The sequence below is a fragment of the Oncorhynchus mykiss genome, chromosome 13, assembly GCF_013265735.2.
Source record: "Oncorhynchus mykiss isolate Arlee chromosome 13, USDA_OmykA_1.1, whole genome shotgun sequence".
Lineage (NCBI taxonomy): Eukaryota > Metazoa > Chordata > Actinopteri > Salmoniformes > Salmonidae > Oncorhynchus > Oncorhynchus mykiss.
In genome coordinates this window covers 3663022-3680151 of record NC_048577.1, presented here as the reverse complement: position 1 = coordinate 3680151, position 17130 = coordinate 3663022, and the positions used below count along the sequence as shown (strand labels likewise).

General features: G+C 48.4%; 3 protein-coding genes across 4 annotated transcripts in view; all 3 read right to left on the bottom strand.

Moving 5' to 3' along the window:
• LOC110485341 (general transcription factor 3C polypeptide 1) overlaps positions 1-2468 on the bottom strand; it is a 93224-nt gene extending 90756 nt beyond the window's left edge. The window contains exons 1-2 of the mRNA XM_036942555.1: positions 2010-2468; positions 1156-1359 (exon numbers count right to left, since the gene is read on the bottom strand). Coding sequence (XP_036798450.1) covers positions 1156-1359; positions 2010-2230 — 425 coding nt within the window. The 5' untranslated portion in view covers positions 2231-2468. The remainder of the gene's footprint in view (positions 1-1155; positions 1360-2009) is intronic.
• Positions 2469-4139: 1671 nt separating this feature from the next.
• LOC118938143 (serine/arginine-rich splicing factor 4-like) lies at positions 4140-6022 on the bottom strand. 2 transcript variants are annotated; one of them, XM_036939864.1, is made up of 2 exons: positions 5661-6022; positions 4140-5573 (listed from the first exon to the last, which is right to left on the bottom strand). In XM_036939864.1, the coding sequence occupies exon 2, from the start codon at positions 4813-4815 to the stop codon at positions 4276-4278; it is 540 nt and encodes a 179-aa protein (XP_036795759.1). In that variant the 5' UTR covers positions 4816-5573; positions 5661-6022; the 3' UTR covers positions 4140-4275. The 2 variants fall into 2 exon arrangements, with proteins under 2 accessions (XP_036795759.1, XP_036795760.1); XM_036939865.1 differs by lacking the exon at positions 5661-6022 and having other exon boundaries at positions 4140-4366; positions 4415-5528.
• A 2970-nt stretch (positions 6023-8992) lies between these two features.
• LOC110485340 (axin-1) overlaps positions 8993-17130 on the bottom strand; it is a 38460-nt gene continuing 30322 nt past the window's right edge. Inside the window, exons 10-14 of the mRNA XM_036939863.1 lie at positions 13847-14057; positions 11286-11465; positions 10507-10758; positions 9712-9873; positions 8993-9258 (exon numbers count right to left, since the gene is read on the bottom strand). Of these exons, the coding sequence (XP_036795758.1) occupies positions 9132-9258; positions 9712-9873; positions 10507-10758; positions 11286-11465; positions 13847-14057 (932 nt within the window). The 3' untranslated portion in view covers positions 8993-9131. The remainder of the gene's footprint in view (positions 9259-9711; positions 9874-10506; positions 10759-11285; positions 11466-13846; positions 14058-17130) is intronic.

The following is a 17130-nucleotide window of genomic DNA, read 5'->3' as shown; positions in this document are numbered from 1 at the left end:
AAGGGTTGTTTTAGGACCATTCTTTAATATCTACCCGACTAGTTGATGACAAGTTGTGGATTGATTCTACCTGGAGGAGAGGTTATCAGTTGGGTCTATGACTTTCTGTAGTCGGGGCAGCTATAATGTAATGTTAACAGCCGGTCTCATATCACTCCCTATCCCTTGGCCCTAAACCCTTGATGTAACATGCTGACCACACAGCTCACGTCGCAAAATACATTTAAACACGTTATTCAATTATTGCAGCCGCGCTGCTCGCGCACCAACCAGCGTCTGCGTGGCCAAGCGCTAAAATAGAAGTCATTTCTATTAGTGACGCTGAAACCTAAACCAACGTACACCACCACCGTTTCCAACACCAACGTGCACCATCGTTTACAACACCACCGTTTACAACACCATCGTTTACAACACCACCGTTTACAACACCACCGTTTACAACACCACCGTTTACAACACCACCGTTTACAACACCACCGTTTACAACACCACCGTTTACAACACCACCGTTTACAACACCACCGTTTACAACACCACCGTTTACAACACCACCGTTTACAACACCACCGTTTACAACACCAACGTGCACCAGTTTATTGCTTCCACCTTAGAGATCTACAAACATTGAGGTGGGCGATATACCGTTTATATAGCTTACATTTTGAAACACCGATGGTGTGATTCTCAATATCGCCTCGCGTGCCACTGCTTATAACGATAACGAAGTATAACTATAAGTGTCAAATTAGATCCAGCTCAGGAATCCAGCTCTATGCGTTTGCTAACTTAAGACGAAACTTCATGATTATAGCCGAGACATAACAGCCTGAGTAACAGCCAGGGAGAGGTGGAGAGGTGGAGGAATTGGGACCAGCTGGATATGAATGTGCTAGAGATATCTTTTTTATTTTACCTTTATTTAAAGGCAAGTCAGTTAAGAACAAATTCTTATTTTCAATGACAGCATAGGAACAGTGGGTTACCTGCCTGTTCAGGGGCAGAACGACCTTGTCGGCTCGGGGATTTGAACTTCCAACCTTCCGGTTACTAGTCCAACGCTCTAACCACTAGGCTACCCTGCCGCCCCATCTTGAATTCACACACACACACACACACACACACACACACACACACACACACACACACACACACCTTTTGAAGGCGTCCTCTACCGTTACACACGGCGTCAGGTTGGTGGTGCGGATGATTGGGGTGACGTTTCTCCTCTCGTTGAAGAAGACACACGAGCCCTGGATTCCACTCTTATCCTCCAATAAGATCTGGACAGGGTAGGAGTCCACTCTGTCCCAATGGGATGCTTCCTGAATCCCCGTGTCCGGATCTATGTCTGCAAATCTGAAGACCAGACATACAGCATGGAGAGGGATAGTGGCGTTGGAAACGTGCACGCAGCTAGTTGAACATTTGGCACTAGATATTTAGCCATCAAAGTTAGTTAACTAGTTTAGTAGTGTCAGCTTTGGTGACACTACTAACTGAATGATTTTACTAGCTAGTTAGATATTTTGTTTCAAATGCATAGGCTACCAAACAATGCCATAACGCTACAAATGTACGACATAGGGAAAATGTATAGCAGGACTGATGTTGGGAACTGGGAAATCCAAGTTCAAAACAAATTTTCGTAGTTGGAGCTAGTTCTCTCCAATTTCTCATTTGTTTTGAACGTACTGAAGTAGCTAGACAAGTGATGGCTCGATCACGCCGACAGTGTCAATGCATTTTGGTCGACCAGAAGAAGTACATTCATTCCAATGTAACGCTGCGTTTGCCTTGCAACATAGCGTTGCAGAGCGTTCTGTGTGGTACGCACGTTGGATGTATCTAAAGTGTGCGTCAAACTGTACGCGTAAACGGCTTGACAGAATTGGTAGCATTAGGTAAATGTTGAACTTTTGTTGCACACATATCCAGATGATGCTCCGTCCCATTTTTTCGTAATGACACTGTACGTGTGATCGACGCGTAAGACAACTCCAACCTACCGGTCGACGAGCACGACATCCGCTCTCTCTTGCGGCAGCTCGTAGAAGTCGACTTCGTGGTTCGAGACCAAGGATTTCCAAATGAACTCTTTAGTACACGGGTCTAGATTCCGTGGGAAAGCGGGGTTCCTCTTTTCCAACCGAATCCACAGAGAGAGGATAGTAACCCCGTCCAGTCCCTCCAACGCCACTTCGTCCATTACTATGTCTAGCGGATCCATGTCTAGCAAACTAACGTTAGCTCACTAGCTCCGCTGCAAATTCGTAACTCAAAGTTTAAAAAATGACCAACTACTACTGTACGTCTCGATATGCATTCAAAGCATCTGCATTGTATCCTCTTTAATTAAAACCGCTGAATTAAACGTTAAATCAAGCACAATTTACGCAGAAATGTATGTTTTCTTTGGAAGCAGACGTTCCAACTGTGTTCCTATCGTGACGTTGCACGTGTAAACTTTGACCTTGTGTTGTACGTCATTCCGCGTCACTCGAACCGTCAAGTTTCCCGGAGGACATTTCCCAATGTTCCACAAGATGGCGTCCTACTCACATTTACCTGTAAACATCAAAACGGAAACTGTATAGTCATCGTCACAACACAATTCATTGAGGGCAATAAACTGAAATCAACAAACGTTATTGCATCCACCTCCTGATATTAAAGGGCTGAGCCAGGGTCGTTACAGTATGTTGCGGAATAGCTCGGGACTGTCCTTAAAGTGAAGGGAACAAATATGAGGATTGCCTGTATACATTACGGGATTTCAAGTCCTGGACATAAGTCCTGCAGACACAGGTGATGAGCTTATTTCTCCAGTCAGTTGTTCGAATGGCGCTAGGAGGGTGTTCATGTTTAAAACATCTTCTCAAATGACATTAAAATGGCAGCAGCGGTATGAGAACCAGCACATTCTTGAGCAATACGTCTTTCCTCAGTAGGAAATCCTCATCGACCCGCTGTGCTGTCAGACTCAGCATGCTCATGGGGCTGACATTGCTGGTCCAAATGTCAGTCGTGAAGCTAATAGCAGTAAAGCCCGTAGCAAGTAGCTCATGGATGTGCATTTCAACAATACTGTGTAACTCTGGTAGGGCAACATCTGAAAAAAAATTGTGCCAACTTAGTAGTGTGTACGTACTGGGGCTCGAGGTGCTCGACCAGTCAGCGAAAGCCAACATCATCCACGACAGAGAACAGTTGATTGTCAAGGACAATGAATTACATTATCTTGGCGTTAATGGATTTCGCCTTTGAGTCGTCTCGCTGAAATGTTCTAACTTTCTCAAATGACTGCTGGACTTGTTGACTGCTGGACTTGTTGACTGCTGGACTCGTTGACTGCTCGATCCACACAGCAGACATTGTGGGTTAGGAATGCTGTGTTGTACGTGTAGCGTTATAATTTGTGGCGTCATTACATTATCTACCTACGTTATATTGGTATGCACATCAGCGTTAAACATGTGCATTCATTCAATCCCGGCCGATTCCGATATGCTTACCGATACATCTTCCCTAATTGATACCTTTAGCAGACTCTATGTATAGATTGGTAGAAGTGACTCGCCAGAAGCAGTGTGTTTAGGTTTTCTAGAGCGTCACTAGATCCTTTTCACATAAATCCTGACGGCCCTCGTCGACAACAGAATGATGCTCTACGACTCCATCAACAAGGACAGGGGTCATGTTTTATTCAATGTATTTATTGACGAAGTACCTTTTTAAAAAGAACTGTACAAGTGAATCCAGCAATCTGTGTCGTCTGTAGTTTATAAACCTCAGAGACTAGCTGGCGGGCAGCGGGTTGACGACTAAAAACATAGGAAATATGACAATGTACATATTTACATAGTGAAGAGCTCGTCCAGACCGACACAGCGTAATTGTTGGTTGAAAATAATAAACGAAAATGACAGTGATTTAAAAAAACAGCACCTAGAGGCTAATGTATGTAATGACAGGTTATGACAATCAGTGATTTGAGTTAGGATGGGATTAAATGCCCCCCCCCCCCCCCCTCCCACCACCCAGGATACACCCCCCTCCCCCCCAGGATACACCCCCCTCCCCCCCAGGATACACCCCCCTCCCCCCCTTCCACCACCCAGGATACACCCCCCCCCCCCCCCCCAATACTTCCAATAATAACACAGCATTAAATACCATTCAGAAGGGGCAATGTAGTTTACAACTAAAATCAGGTATAATCCAACGTATAATCGTAAAATATATTTTATATAAAATGAGAACATGCTTGCCGATTTATTGGACAGATATTGTCGCATGAAACAACATTTTCTCATCTAAAACGTTATAATTCAGAGGGGGAGATAGTGGGACCACCATCTGGAATTTAGAGTGGGTCACTATCTTGGATTTAGAGTGGGTCACCATCTTGGATTTAGAGTGGGTCACCATCTTGGATTTAGAGTGGGTCACCATCTTGGATTTAGAGTGGGTCACCATCTTGGATTTAGAGTGGGTCACCATCTTGGATTTAGAGTGGGTCACCATCTTGGATTTAGAGTGGGTCACCATCTTGGATTTAGAGTGGGTCACCATCTTGGATTTAGAGTGGGTCACCATCTTGGATTTAGAGTGGGTCACCATCTTGGATTTAGAGTGGGTCACCATCTTGGATTTAGAGTGGGTCACCATCTTGGATTTAGAGTGGGTCACCATCTTGGATTTAGAGTGGGTCACCATCTTGGATTTAGAGTGGGTCACCATCTTGGATTTAGAGTGGGTCACCATCTTGGATTTAGAGTGGGTCACCATCTTGGATTTAGAGTGGGTCACCATCTTGGATTTTTTGGGGATGAACTATTCCTATTGTGTATTTACCCTCTTCGACCAGATCTGAGTACAAGTCACCTTCAGGCACTGTTTCTCCAGAAGTTGATTTAAAACCCAATACATTTAACTCCACATTATAGATTGGACGATTGAGGGAAATTGGGATAACTAAGTTAATTTCTGCCATACAGACAGATACACAATAAAACAAGATATTTCACAACGGGACTAACTGTACGGACAGAGACAGATGTACAGACAGTGTCCAGACACAGACAGGTTACGAATGTTCTTTGGCTTTACATAGATCCACGCACCGTAGATCAGTTCATTGTAGAAATACAACTTAGTACATAGAACACACACACAGTCCAGGAACCTTGGAGTAAAAAAAAAAAAAACAGATCCTAAGACAGTTTCCTCTCCGGAGTGACACCTTATTCCCTATATCGCGCACTACCTCTGACCACAGCCCTATGAAACCTGGTGAAAAGTAGTGCACTGTATAGGGAATAGGGTGTCACTTGAGACACATCACAGGGTTAGGGGTAAACTGATCCCAGATCTGTGCTCTGCTATGGAGCAGCTTTGATGTGAAACAGATACAGGCCCTGGGTGTCTGAGGGGAGAAGTTGGGGTGAGCTGCAGTACATTAATGATCGACAGACAGTTTTCAAATTACAAACCGATCCCTGGCCCCCACTCCAAATCTAGGGTGTAGGGGGTTAGGGTTCAACCTAGGGTGTAGGGGGTTAGGGTTCAACCTAGGGTGTAGGAGGTTACAACCTAGAGTGTAGGGGAGTTCAACCTAGAGTGTAGGAGAGTTCAACCTAGAGTGTAGGGGGTTCAACCTAGAGTGTAGGAGGTTCAACCTAGAGTGTAGGGGGTTACAACCTAGAGTGTAGGGGAGTTCAACCTAGAGTGTAGGGGAGTTCAACCTAGAGTGTAGGGGGTTCAACCTAGAGTGTATGGGGTTACAACCTAGTGTGTAGGGGTTAGGGTTCAACCTAGAGTGTAGGGGTTAGGGTTCAACCTAGAGTGTAGGGGGGTTCAACCTAGAGTCTAGGGGGTTCAACCTAGAGTGTAGGGGGTTCAACCTAGAGTGTAGGGGTTTCAACCTAGAGTGTAGGGGTTAGGGTTCAACCTAGAGTGTAGGGGTTAGGGTTCAACCTAGAGCGTAGGGGGTTTCAACCTAGAGTGTAGGGGTTAGGGTTCAACCTAGAGTGTAGGGGTTAGGGTTCAACCTAGTGTGTAGGGGGTTTCAACCTAGAGTGTATGGGGTTACAACCTAGTGTAGGGGGTTCAACCTAGAGTGTAGGGGGTTAGGGTTCAACCTAGAGTGTAGGGGTTAGGGTTCAACCTAGAGTGTAGGGGGGTTCAACCTAGAGTCTAGGGGGTTCAACCTAGAGTGTAGGGGGTTCAACCTAGAGTGTAGGGGTTTCAACCTAGAGTGTAGGGGTTTCAACCTAGAGTGTAGGGGTTAGGGTTCAACCTAGAGCGTAGGGGGTTCAACCTAGAGTGTAGGAGGTTCAACCTAGAGTGTAGGGGGTTACAACCTAGAGTGTAGGGGAGTTCAACCTAGAGTGTATGGGGTTACAACCTAGTGTGTAGGGGTTAGGGTTCAACCTAGAGTGTAGGGGTTAGGGTTCAACCTAGAGTGTAGGGGGGTTCAACCTAGAGTCTAGGGGGTTCAACCTAGAGTGTAGGGGGTTCAACCTAGAGTGTAGGGGTTTCAACCTAGAGTGTAGGGGTTAGGGTTCAACCTAGAGTGTAGGGGTTAGGGTTCAACCTAGAGCGTAGGGGGTTTCAACCTAGAGTGTAGGGGTTAGGGTTCAACCTAGAGTGTAGGGGTTAGGGTTCAACCTAGAGTGTAGGGGTTAGGGTTCAACCTAGAGTGTAGGGGTTAGGGTTCAACCTAGAGTGTAGGGGTTAGGGTTCAACCTAGAGTGTAGGGGTTAGGGTTCAACCTAGAGTGTAGGGGTTAGGGTTCAACCTAGTGTGTAGGGGGTTTCAACCTAGAGTGTAGGGGTTAGGGTTCAACCTAGAGTGTAGGGGTTAGGGTTCAACCTAGAGTGTAGGGGTTAGGGTTCAACCTAGAGTGTAGGGGTTAGGGTTCAACCTAGAGTGTAGGGGTTAGGGTTCAACCTAGAGTGTAGGGGTTAGGGTTACAACCTAGTGTAGGGGGTTCAACCTAGAGTGTAGGGGGTTCAACCTAGAGTGTAGGGGGTTAGGGTTCAACCTAGAGTGTAGGGGTTAGGGTTCAACCTAGAGTGTAGGGGTTAGGGTTCAACCTAGAGTGTAGGGGTTAGGGTTCAACCTAGAGTGTAGGGGTTAGGGTTCAACCTAGAGTGTAGGGGGTTTCAACCTAGGGTGTAGGGGATAGGGTTCAACCTAGGCTGTAGGGGGTTAGGGTTCAACCTAGGCTTAAGGGGGTTAGGGTTCAACCTAGGCTGTAGGGGGTTAGGGCTGGACATAAGTAAGAAGCTATGTCCCAAAGGGCACCCTATACCCTATATAGTGCACTACTTCTGACCAGAACTCTATGAACCCTGTTCAAACGTATCACACTACATAGGGTGCCCTTTGGGACAAACAGCCAGAGGCAGTTGAACAGGACAATAGACATGAAGCGTCTCCTGGAGATGATGTCTGGACTGCCTGGAAAACAAGATGGCAGCCCTCACAGGACTCAGCCATCTAGCTTTAAAATATACACCTTTACATAGAAAAACACAAGGAGTCCCAAACCACACCCTAACCCCCCCCCCCCCCCCCCCCCCCCACCCCCCACGTAGTGCACTAGCTGGGGAAATGGGGTGTAATTTGGGACAAGCCCAAGCATTGATGGTTTAGAAACACACTGGTAGCATTCCAAAAGGCACCCTATTTCACAGAGTGGACTCCTAACCTATAGGCTCTGGTTAAAAGTAGTGCACTAGAAAGGGAATAGGGTGCCATTAGCCAAAGGGCTCTGGTTAAAAGTAGTGCACTAGAAAGGGAATTAGGGTACCATTAGCCAAAGGGCTCTGGTTAAAAGTAGTGCACTAGAAAGGGAATAGGGTGCCATTATCCAAAGGCCTCTGATTAAAAGTAGTGCACTAGAAAGGGAATAGGGTGCCATTTGGGACTCTTCCCCCAGCCTGTACATGTGTTAAAACCTACTAGTACCTGTACATTACCCACCCAGAAACAGCACTAATAACGTCTACAGGTAAACAGACTCCTTCCTCCTTTGATGTCCGTAGGCGTAGCGTTTGTATCAAAAATATACAGCTGCAGTAAACCGGTTTTTATACAACCGTGTTTGTTTATACAGAATGCTGTGACATCACTAGGTGACATCACGGGATGGAGCGTGAAGGTTCTTTATGATGTCATAATGATGTCTACGTGTTGAGGAGATGAAGGCCTCCCGGTGAAAATCCTCACCGTGTCACGCCTCAAACAGCAGCCTATTCCCTATAGTGACCAGGGACCGTAGGGCTTTTATTTTGAAACACAAAAAACACACCGTCTCTCAGCTCCAAATTATTTTAAATTATTCCCAGGCATAATATATAGATATTTGATTGTATACAAATGTAAGCAAGGTTTGAAATTAGTATGTTTTAGTCAAATTCTCTCTTTGTTTGGGCTTGTTGCAGTCCATTTGCATTCCACTAATGATATGTAATTATATTCAGGTCCAATGACCAGCCACTCAAGAAAATAAAAAAATCCACCTGTGGCTGAATCTAGATGATGATCACTGGCCTCTAGGGTGCTATTTGGGCCGCATAAATCCCCTCTGCCCCCTCAGTGACGAGTCTAGGGACTGAAGGGAGTGAGATTCCGGAATGGAACTCAGCCGTCATCCTGTTCCGAGCACCATGTGGTCTCCATAGCAACTTAGCAGCAGCTGGTTCTGGAAGGAGAACAACAACTCCTCCCCCAGAGCAGGACAGGAAGACTGTTTAGAACAGCTTTTCACCCTGTTCATCCCTCCATCCTTCTGTCTCATCCTCCTTTCCAAACGTGTGTTCCTCTACGCTGGAACCAGGAGGCAGTGACATGCTGTACCATTCCATTCTTCTGTCTCAACCCCCCCCCTCCTTTACACCCCACTCCCGCTCCACCTCTTCCAAAAGCACTCTCCACCTCTTCATCCCCCCCCCCCCCCGCTCCTCCTCTTCCAAAAGCACTCTCCACCTCTTCACCCCCCCCCCCGCTCCTCCTCTTCCAAAAGCACTCTCTCCACCTCTTCATCCGATCCGGTTCAGTCTTTTCTCTGCGTCATTGTTCCTTCCTCCACCTCCTACTTCCTCCCGGCTCCATTTCCTGTTTCAGTCCACCTTCTCTACCTTACCGATGATCTTCTCCTCGTAGATGGGCAAGACAGCGTCGTCCTCTTTGACTTCTTCAAACACCACGCCGCAGTCAAACTCATCACTCACCTTCTTAAAGTAGAACCTAGAAGACACACACACAATGAGTCAACACACACACAATAAATCACACACACACAATAAATCAACACACACACAATAAATCAACACACACACAATAAATCAACACACACACACACACAATAAATCAACACACACACACACACAGTGAATCAACACACACACACAGTGAATCAACACACACACACAGTGAATCAACACACACACACAGTGAATCAACACACACACACAGTGAATCAACACACACACACAGTGAATCAACACACACACACTGTGAATCAACACACAAGTAGTGCCCTACGTAGGGAACAGGGTTAGAAGACAGGACTTCATCGTCCACCCTGTTCCCTTCATAGGGCCCATAGGGTTCAGGTCACAAGTAGTGCCCTACGTAGGGGACAGGGTTAGAAGTAGTGCCCTACGTAGGGGACAGGGTTAGAAGTAGTGCCCTACTCACCTGTAGAAGCCCTTCTTGGTGAGTAGCTCCTTGAACTGTCCCAGGGTCACCACGCAACCTTTGGCCGTGGTGCGGTAGGGGATTGGCTCACCACAGAAGTAGTACGCCACAGTTACGTTCTCACACTGTGACCCCTGCTTCTTACTGCTTAGAGACTTCTGTCTGGAGGAGAGGAGAAGGACAGCACTGCTTAGAGACTTCTGTCTGGAGGAGAGGAGAAGGACAGCACTGCTTAGAGACTTCTGTCTGGAGGAGAGGAGACAGACAGCACTGCTTAGAGACTTCTGTCTGGAGGAGAGGAGACAGACAGCACTGCTTAGAGACTTCTGTCTGGAGGAGAGGAGACAGACAGCACTGCTTAAAGACTTCTGTCTGGAGGAGAGGAGACAGACAGACAGCACTGCTTAAAGACTTCTGTCTGGAGGAGAGGAGACAGACAGCACTGCTTAAAGACTTCTGTCTGGAGGAGAGGAGACAGACAGCACTGCTTAAAGACTTCTGTCTGGAGGAGAGGAGACAGACAGCACTGCTTAAAGACTTCTGTCTGGAGGAGAGGAGAGAGACAGCACTGCTTAAAGACTTCTGTCTGGAGGAGAGGAGACAGACAGCACTGCTTAAAGACTTCTGTCTGGAGGAGAGGAGACAGACAGCACTGATTAAAGACTTCTGTCTGGAGGAGAGATGGAGACATGAGACAGACAGCACTGCTTAAAGACTTAAAGGCCTCCTGCTAGAACACCCTGATCCTAATCAACACTAACCCCTCGTTCCAACCTCAACCCCTCCTCCTCTTACCTCTGTTTAGCCTGCAGCAGGGCGGTTCTCCTCCTCTCCTCCTCCAGTCTCCTCCGGGCCTCCTCTAGCTGAGTGAGGGGGTTGGGTGCGGGATTGGGGGGCATGGTGGGGTCCTGGATGAAGGGGTGGGAGGGCTGCACGTTGTTCCGCAACTGGGCGCTCACCCAGGGGTGCACTGCCCCAGGACGCTCCACAGAGCTGGGTCTCAACAGCTCCACACTCCCCTGGGTCTTCCTGGAGCCTGTGGTACTCCTAGAGGGGAGAGAGAGAGAGAAGGAAACCGAGGGGGGGAGAGAGAGAGGGGGAGAGAGAAAGAGGGGAAGAGGGGAAGAGGGGAGAGAGAAAGAGGGAGAGTGAAGGGGAGCGAGAGAGAAAGAGGGAGAGTGAAGGGGAGCGAGAGAGAAAGAGGGAGAGTGAAGGGGAACGAGAGAGAAAGAGGGAGAGTGAAGGGGAGCGAGAGAGAAAGAGGGAGAGTGAAGGGAAGCGAGAGAGAAAGAGGGAGAGTGAAGGGGAACGAGAGAGAAAGAGGGAGAGTGAAGGGGAACGAGAGAGAAAGAGGGAGAGTGAAGGGGAGCGAGAGAGAAAGAGGGAGAGTGAAGGGGAGCGAGAGAGAAAGAGGAAGAGTGAAGGGGAGCGAGAGAGAAAGAGGGGGGGATGGGAGAGAAAGAGGGAGAGTGAAGGGGAGCGAGAGAGAAAGAGAAGGTTAGTTAACATTGGAGTAAGTGAGGGACTGAGAGAGTGCGTCCTACTGTGTGTGTGTGTGTGTGTGTGTGTGTTACCCGTGCGTGTTCTTTTTGTGTCGTAGTGCCTCCCCCTCCATCATCCACTGCAGTATCTTGTGGTTTCTCTCCAGGTCCTCCAGCGGTACCTGGGCCTCCTGGACACGCCCCTCATCACCTTTACCTGTCGGCTCCGCCCCCTTCTTAGAGCCACGCTTCGATAGGGTGCTGCCCTTACTGCTGGGGTGCAGGGAACACACACACACACACACACACACACACACAGGTCAGAATGGTGATACACGGCTCAGAATGGTGATGGTCCACATGATTAAGACTAGCTAGTGGACAGTGTTCTACATCAGTAAGACTAGCTAGTGGACAGTGTTCTACATCAGTAAGACTAGCTAGTGGACAGTGTTCTACATTAGTAAGACTAGCTAGTTGACAGTGTTCTACATGATTAAGACTAGCTAGTGGACAGTGTTCTACATCAGTAAGACTAGCTAGTGGACAGTGTTCTACATCAGTAAGACTAGCTAGTGGACAGAGTTCTACATCAGTAAGACTAGCTAGTGGACAGTGTTCTACATTAGTAAGACTAGCTAGTTGACAGTGTTCTACATGATTAAGACTAGCTAGTGGACAGTGTTCTACATCAGTAAGACTAGCTAGTGGACAGTGTTCTACATCAGTAAGACTAGCTAGTGGACAGAGTTCTACATCAGTAAGACTAGCTAGTGGACAGTGTTCTACATCAGTAAGACTAGCTAGTGGACAGTGTTCTACATCAGTAAGACTAGCTAGTGGACAGTGTTCTACATCAGTAAGACTAGCTAGTGGACAGTGTTCTACATCAGTAAGACTAGCTAGTGGACAGTGTTCTACATCAGTAAGACTAGCTAGTGGACAGTGTTCTACATTAGTAAGACTAGCTAGTTGACAGCGTTCTACATCAGTAAGACTAGCTAGTGGACAGTGTTCTGCATTAGTAAGACTAGCTAGTGGACAGTGTTCTGCATTAGTAAGACTAGCTAGTGGACAGTGTTCTACATCAGTAAGACTAGCTAGTTGACAGTGTTCTACATCACACACACACACACACACACAGGTCAGAATGGTGATACACGGCTCAGAATGGTGATGGTCCACATGATTAAGACTAGCTAGTGGACAGTGTTCTACATCAGTAAGACTAGCTAGTGGACAGTGTTCTACATCAGTAAGACTAGCTAGTGGACAGTGTTCTACATTAGTAAGACTAGCTAGTTGACAGTGTTCTACATGATTAAGACTAGCTAGTGGACAGTGTTCTACATCAGTAAGACTAGCTAGTGGACAGTGTTCTACATCAGTAAGACTAGCTAGTGGACAGAGTTCTACATCAGTAAGACTAGCTAGTGGACAGTGTTCTACATTAGTAAGACTAGCTAGTTGACAGTGTTCTACATGATTAAGACTAGCTAGTGGACAGTGTTCTACATCAGTAAGACTAGCTAGTGGACAGTGTTCTACATCAGTAAGACTAGCTAGTGGACAGAGTTCTACATCAGTAAGACTAGCTAGTGGACAGTGTTCTACATCAGTAAGACTAGCTAGTGGACAGTGTTCTACATCAGTAAGACTAGCTAGTGGACAGTGTTCTACATCAGTAAGACTAGCTAGTGGACAGTGTTCTACATCAGTAAGACTAGCTAGTGGACAGTGTTCTACATCAGTAAGACTAGCTAGTGGACAGTGTTCTACATTAGTAAGACTAGCTAGTTGACAGCGTTCTACATCAGTAAGACTAGCTAGTGGACAGTGTTCTGCATTAGTAAGACTAGCTAGTGGACAGTGTTCTGCATTAGTAAGACTAGCTAGTGGACAGTGTTCTACATCAGTAAGACTAGCTAGTTGACAGTGTTCTACATTAGTAAGACTAGCTAGTGGACAGTGTTCTACATTAGTAAGACTAGCTAGTGGACAGTGTTCTACATTAGTAAGACTAGCTAGTGGACAGTGTTCTACATTAGTAAGACTAGCTAGTGGACAGTGTTCTACATGATTAAGACTAGCTAGTGGACAGTGTTCTACATCAGTAAGACTAGCTAGTGGACAGTGTTCTACATCAGTAAGACTAGCTAGTGGACAGTGTTCTGCATTAGTAAGACTAGCTAGTGGACAGTGTTCTACATTAGTAAGGCTAGCTAGTGGACAGAGTTCTACATTAGTAAGACAAGCTAGTGGACAGTGTTCTACATTAGTAAGGCTAGCTAGTGGACAGAGTTCTACATTAGTAAGACTAGCTAGTGGACAGTGTTCTACATTAGTAAGGCTAGCTAGTGGACAGAGTTCTACATTAGTAAGACAAGCTAGTGGACAGTGTTCTACATTAGTAAGACTAGCTAGTGGACAGTGTTCTACATTAGTAAGGCTAGCTACTGGACAGAGTTCTACATTAGTAAGACTAGCTAGTGGACAGTGTTCTACATGATTAAGACTAGCTAGTAGACAGCGTTCTACATTAGTAAGGCTGAACTGTTCTAGTCATGAAAATCGTGACTTGAGTCCGAGATTAGTTCGAGTCCTAGCCTCAAGTACAACAACACTGATAACCCATAACCCCCCCAGGTACTAACCTATAGCCCATTGCGTCCATGGTCCCAGCCCCATCTGCGTAGTTGCGTCCCTTCCCGGTAGAGTAGTGGTGGGCCTCCCCGTTCCACAGGCCACTCCCCTGGGTCCTGGAGCCTCCTCCTCCACCACCCAGCACCACCTCATCCATCTGGGGCTCTTTGGGCTTGGTGCCCCCTGGGGGGTAGTGGTAGCCATGCTTGTGGTGGTACACACCTGAGGGAACAGAGACATGTAGGTTAACTAACTAGAACTCTACCTCTTAACCCAACAAAGATGCTGGTAGCCATGCTGGTAGCCATGCTGGTGGCCATGCTGGTAGTCATGCTGGTAGTCATGCTGGTAGTCATGCTGGTAGCCATGCTGGTGGCCATGCTGGTGGCCATGCTGGTAGCCATGCTGGTAGCCATGCTGGTAGCCATGCTGGTAACCATGCTGGTAGCCATGCTGGTAACCATGCTGGTGGCCATGCTGGTAACCATGCTGGTAGCCATGCTGGTAGCCATGCTGGTAACCATGCTGGTAGCCATGCTGGTAGCCATGCTGGTAACCATGCTGGTAGCCATGCTGGTGGCCATGCTGGTAGCCATGCTGGTAGCCATGCTGGTAACCATGCTGGTAACCATGCTGGTGGCCATGCTGGTAACCATGCTGGTGGCCATGCTGGTAACCATGCTGGTGGCCATGCTGGTAGCCATGCTGGTAGCCATGCTGGTAGCCATGCTGGTAGCCATGCTGGTAGCCATGCTGGTAACCATGCTGGTAACCATGCTGGTGGCCATGCTGGTAACCATGCTGGTAGCCATGCTGGTAGCCATGCTGGTAACCATGCTGGTAGCCATGCTGGTAGCCATGCTGGTAACCATGCTGGTAGCCATGCTGGTGGCCATGCTGGTAGCCATGCTGGTAACCATGCTGGTAGCCATGCTGGTAACCATGCTGGTAGCCATGCTGGTAACCATGCTGGTAACCATGCTGGTAGCCATGCTGGTAGCCATGCTGGTAACCATGCTGGTAACCATGCTGGTAACCATGCTGGTGGCCATGCTGGTGGCCATGCTGGTAGCCATGCTGGTAACCATGCTGGTAGCCATGCTGGTAGCCATGCTGGTAACCATGCTGGTAGCCATGCTGGTTACCATGCTGGTAGCCATGCTGGTAGCCATGCTGGTAGCCATGCTGGTAGCCATGTGGTGGAACAGCCTTTATGGACACACTCAAAAAGAGATTGGTTTAGCGGTGGTCTTTGGTACCTTTCACCTCTGTACCTGGGCCTGTACTTATAAAGCCTCTCAGGATAAGAGTGCTGATCTAGGATCAGATTGACCTTTGAAATCATAAAGAATATGATTCTATGGACAGCACTCCTACTCTGATGTTCTGTTGGTTGAATACACGCCATCACATTGATTATTCAACGTCAACACTGTACGTACGTAGACTACTGAGCTTGTCTGATGCTTTAAGCACGGAGATACAAAAAAAAAATGACTGAAGAGGGAGCTAGACATCATCATAGCCTAACCACCTAACCGCCCCTCCACTCTAACCACTAGACTACCTGCCGCCCCTCCACTCTAACCACTAGACTACCTGCCGCCCCTCCACTCTAACCACTAGACTACCTGCCGCCCCTCCACTCTAACCACTAGACTACCTGCCGCCCCTCCACTCTAACCACTAGACTACCTGCCGCCCCTCCACTCTAACCACTAGGCTACCTGCCGCCTCTACACTCTAACCACTAGGCTACCTGTCGTCCCTACACTCTAACCACTAGGCTACCTGCCGCCCCTACACTCTAACCACTAGACTACCTGCCGCCCCTCCACTCTAACCACTAGACTACCTGCCGCCCCTCCACTCTAACCACTAGACTACCTGCCGCCCCTCCACTCTAACCACTAGGCTACCTGCCGCCTCTACACTCTAACCACTAGGCTACCTGTCGTCCCTACACTCTAACCACTAGGCTACCTGCCGCCCCTACACTATAACCACTAGGCTACCTGCCGCCCCTACACTCTAACCACCAGGCTACCTGTCGCCCCTACACTCTAACCACTAGACTACCTGTCGCCCCTACACTCTAACCACTAGGCTACCTAACGCCCCTACACTCTAACCACCAGGTTACCTAACGCCCCTACACTCTAACCACTAGGCTACCTGCCGCCCCTACACTCTAACCACTAGGCTACCTGCCGCCCCTACACTCTAACCACTAGGCTACCTGCCGCCCCTACACTCTAACCACTAGGCTACCTGCCGCCCCTACACTCTAACCACTAGGCTACCTGCCGCCCCTACACTCTAACCACTAGGCTACCTGCCGCCCCTACACTCTAACCACTAGGCTACCTGACGCCTCTACACTCTAACCACTAGGCTACCTGCCGCCCCTACACTATAACCACTAGGCTACCTGCCGCCCCTACACTATAACCACTAGGCTACCTGCCGCCCCTACACTCTAACCACTAGGCTACCTGTCGCCCCTACACTCTAACCACTAGGCCACCTGCCGCCCCTACACTCTAAACACTAGGCTACCTGCCGCCCCTACACTCTAACCACTAGGCTACCTGCCGCCCCAACACTCTAAACACTAGGCTACCTGCCGCCCCAACACTCTAACCACTAGGCTACCTGCCGCCCCTACACTCTAACCACTAGGCTACCTGTCGCCCCTACACTCTAACCACTAGGCTACCTGTCGCCCCTACACTCTAAACACTAGGCTACCTGTCGCCCCTACACTCTAACCACTAGGCTACCTGTCGCCCCTACACTCTAACCACTAGACTACCTGCCGCCCCTACACTCTAACCACTAGACTACCTGCCGCCCCTACACTCTAAACACTAGGCTACCTGTCGCCCCTACACTCTAACCACTAGGCTACCTGTCGCCCCTACACTCTAACCACTAGGCTACCTGCCGCCCCTACACTCTAACCACTAGGCTACCTGCCGCCCCAACACTCTAACCACTAGACTACCTGCCGCCCCTACACTCTAACCACTAGGCTACCTGTCGCCCCTACACTCTAACCACTAGGCTACCTGCCGCCCCAACACTCTAACCACTAGGCTACCTGCCGCCCCTACACTCTAACCACTAGGCTACCTGTCGCCCCTACACTCTAACCACTAGGCTACCTGTCGCCCCTACACTCTAACCACTAGGCTACCTGCCGCCCCTACACTCTAAACACTAGGCTACCTGTCGCCCCTACACTCTAACCACTAGGCTACCTGCCGCCCCTACACTCTAACCACTAGGCTAC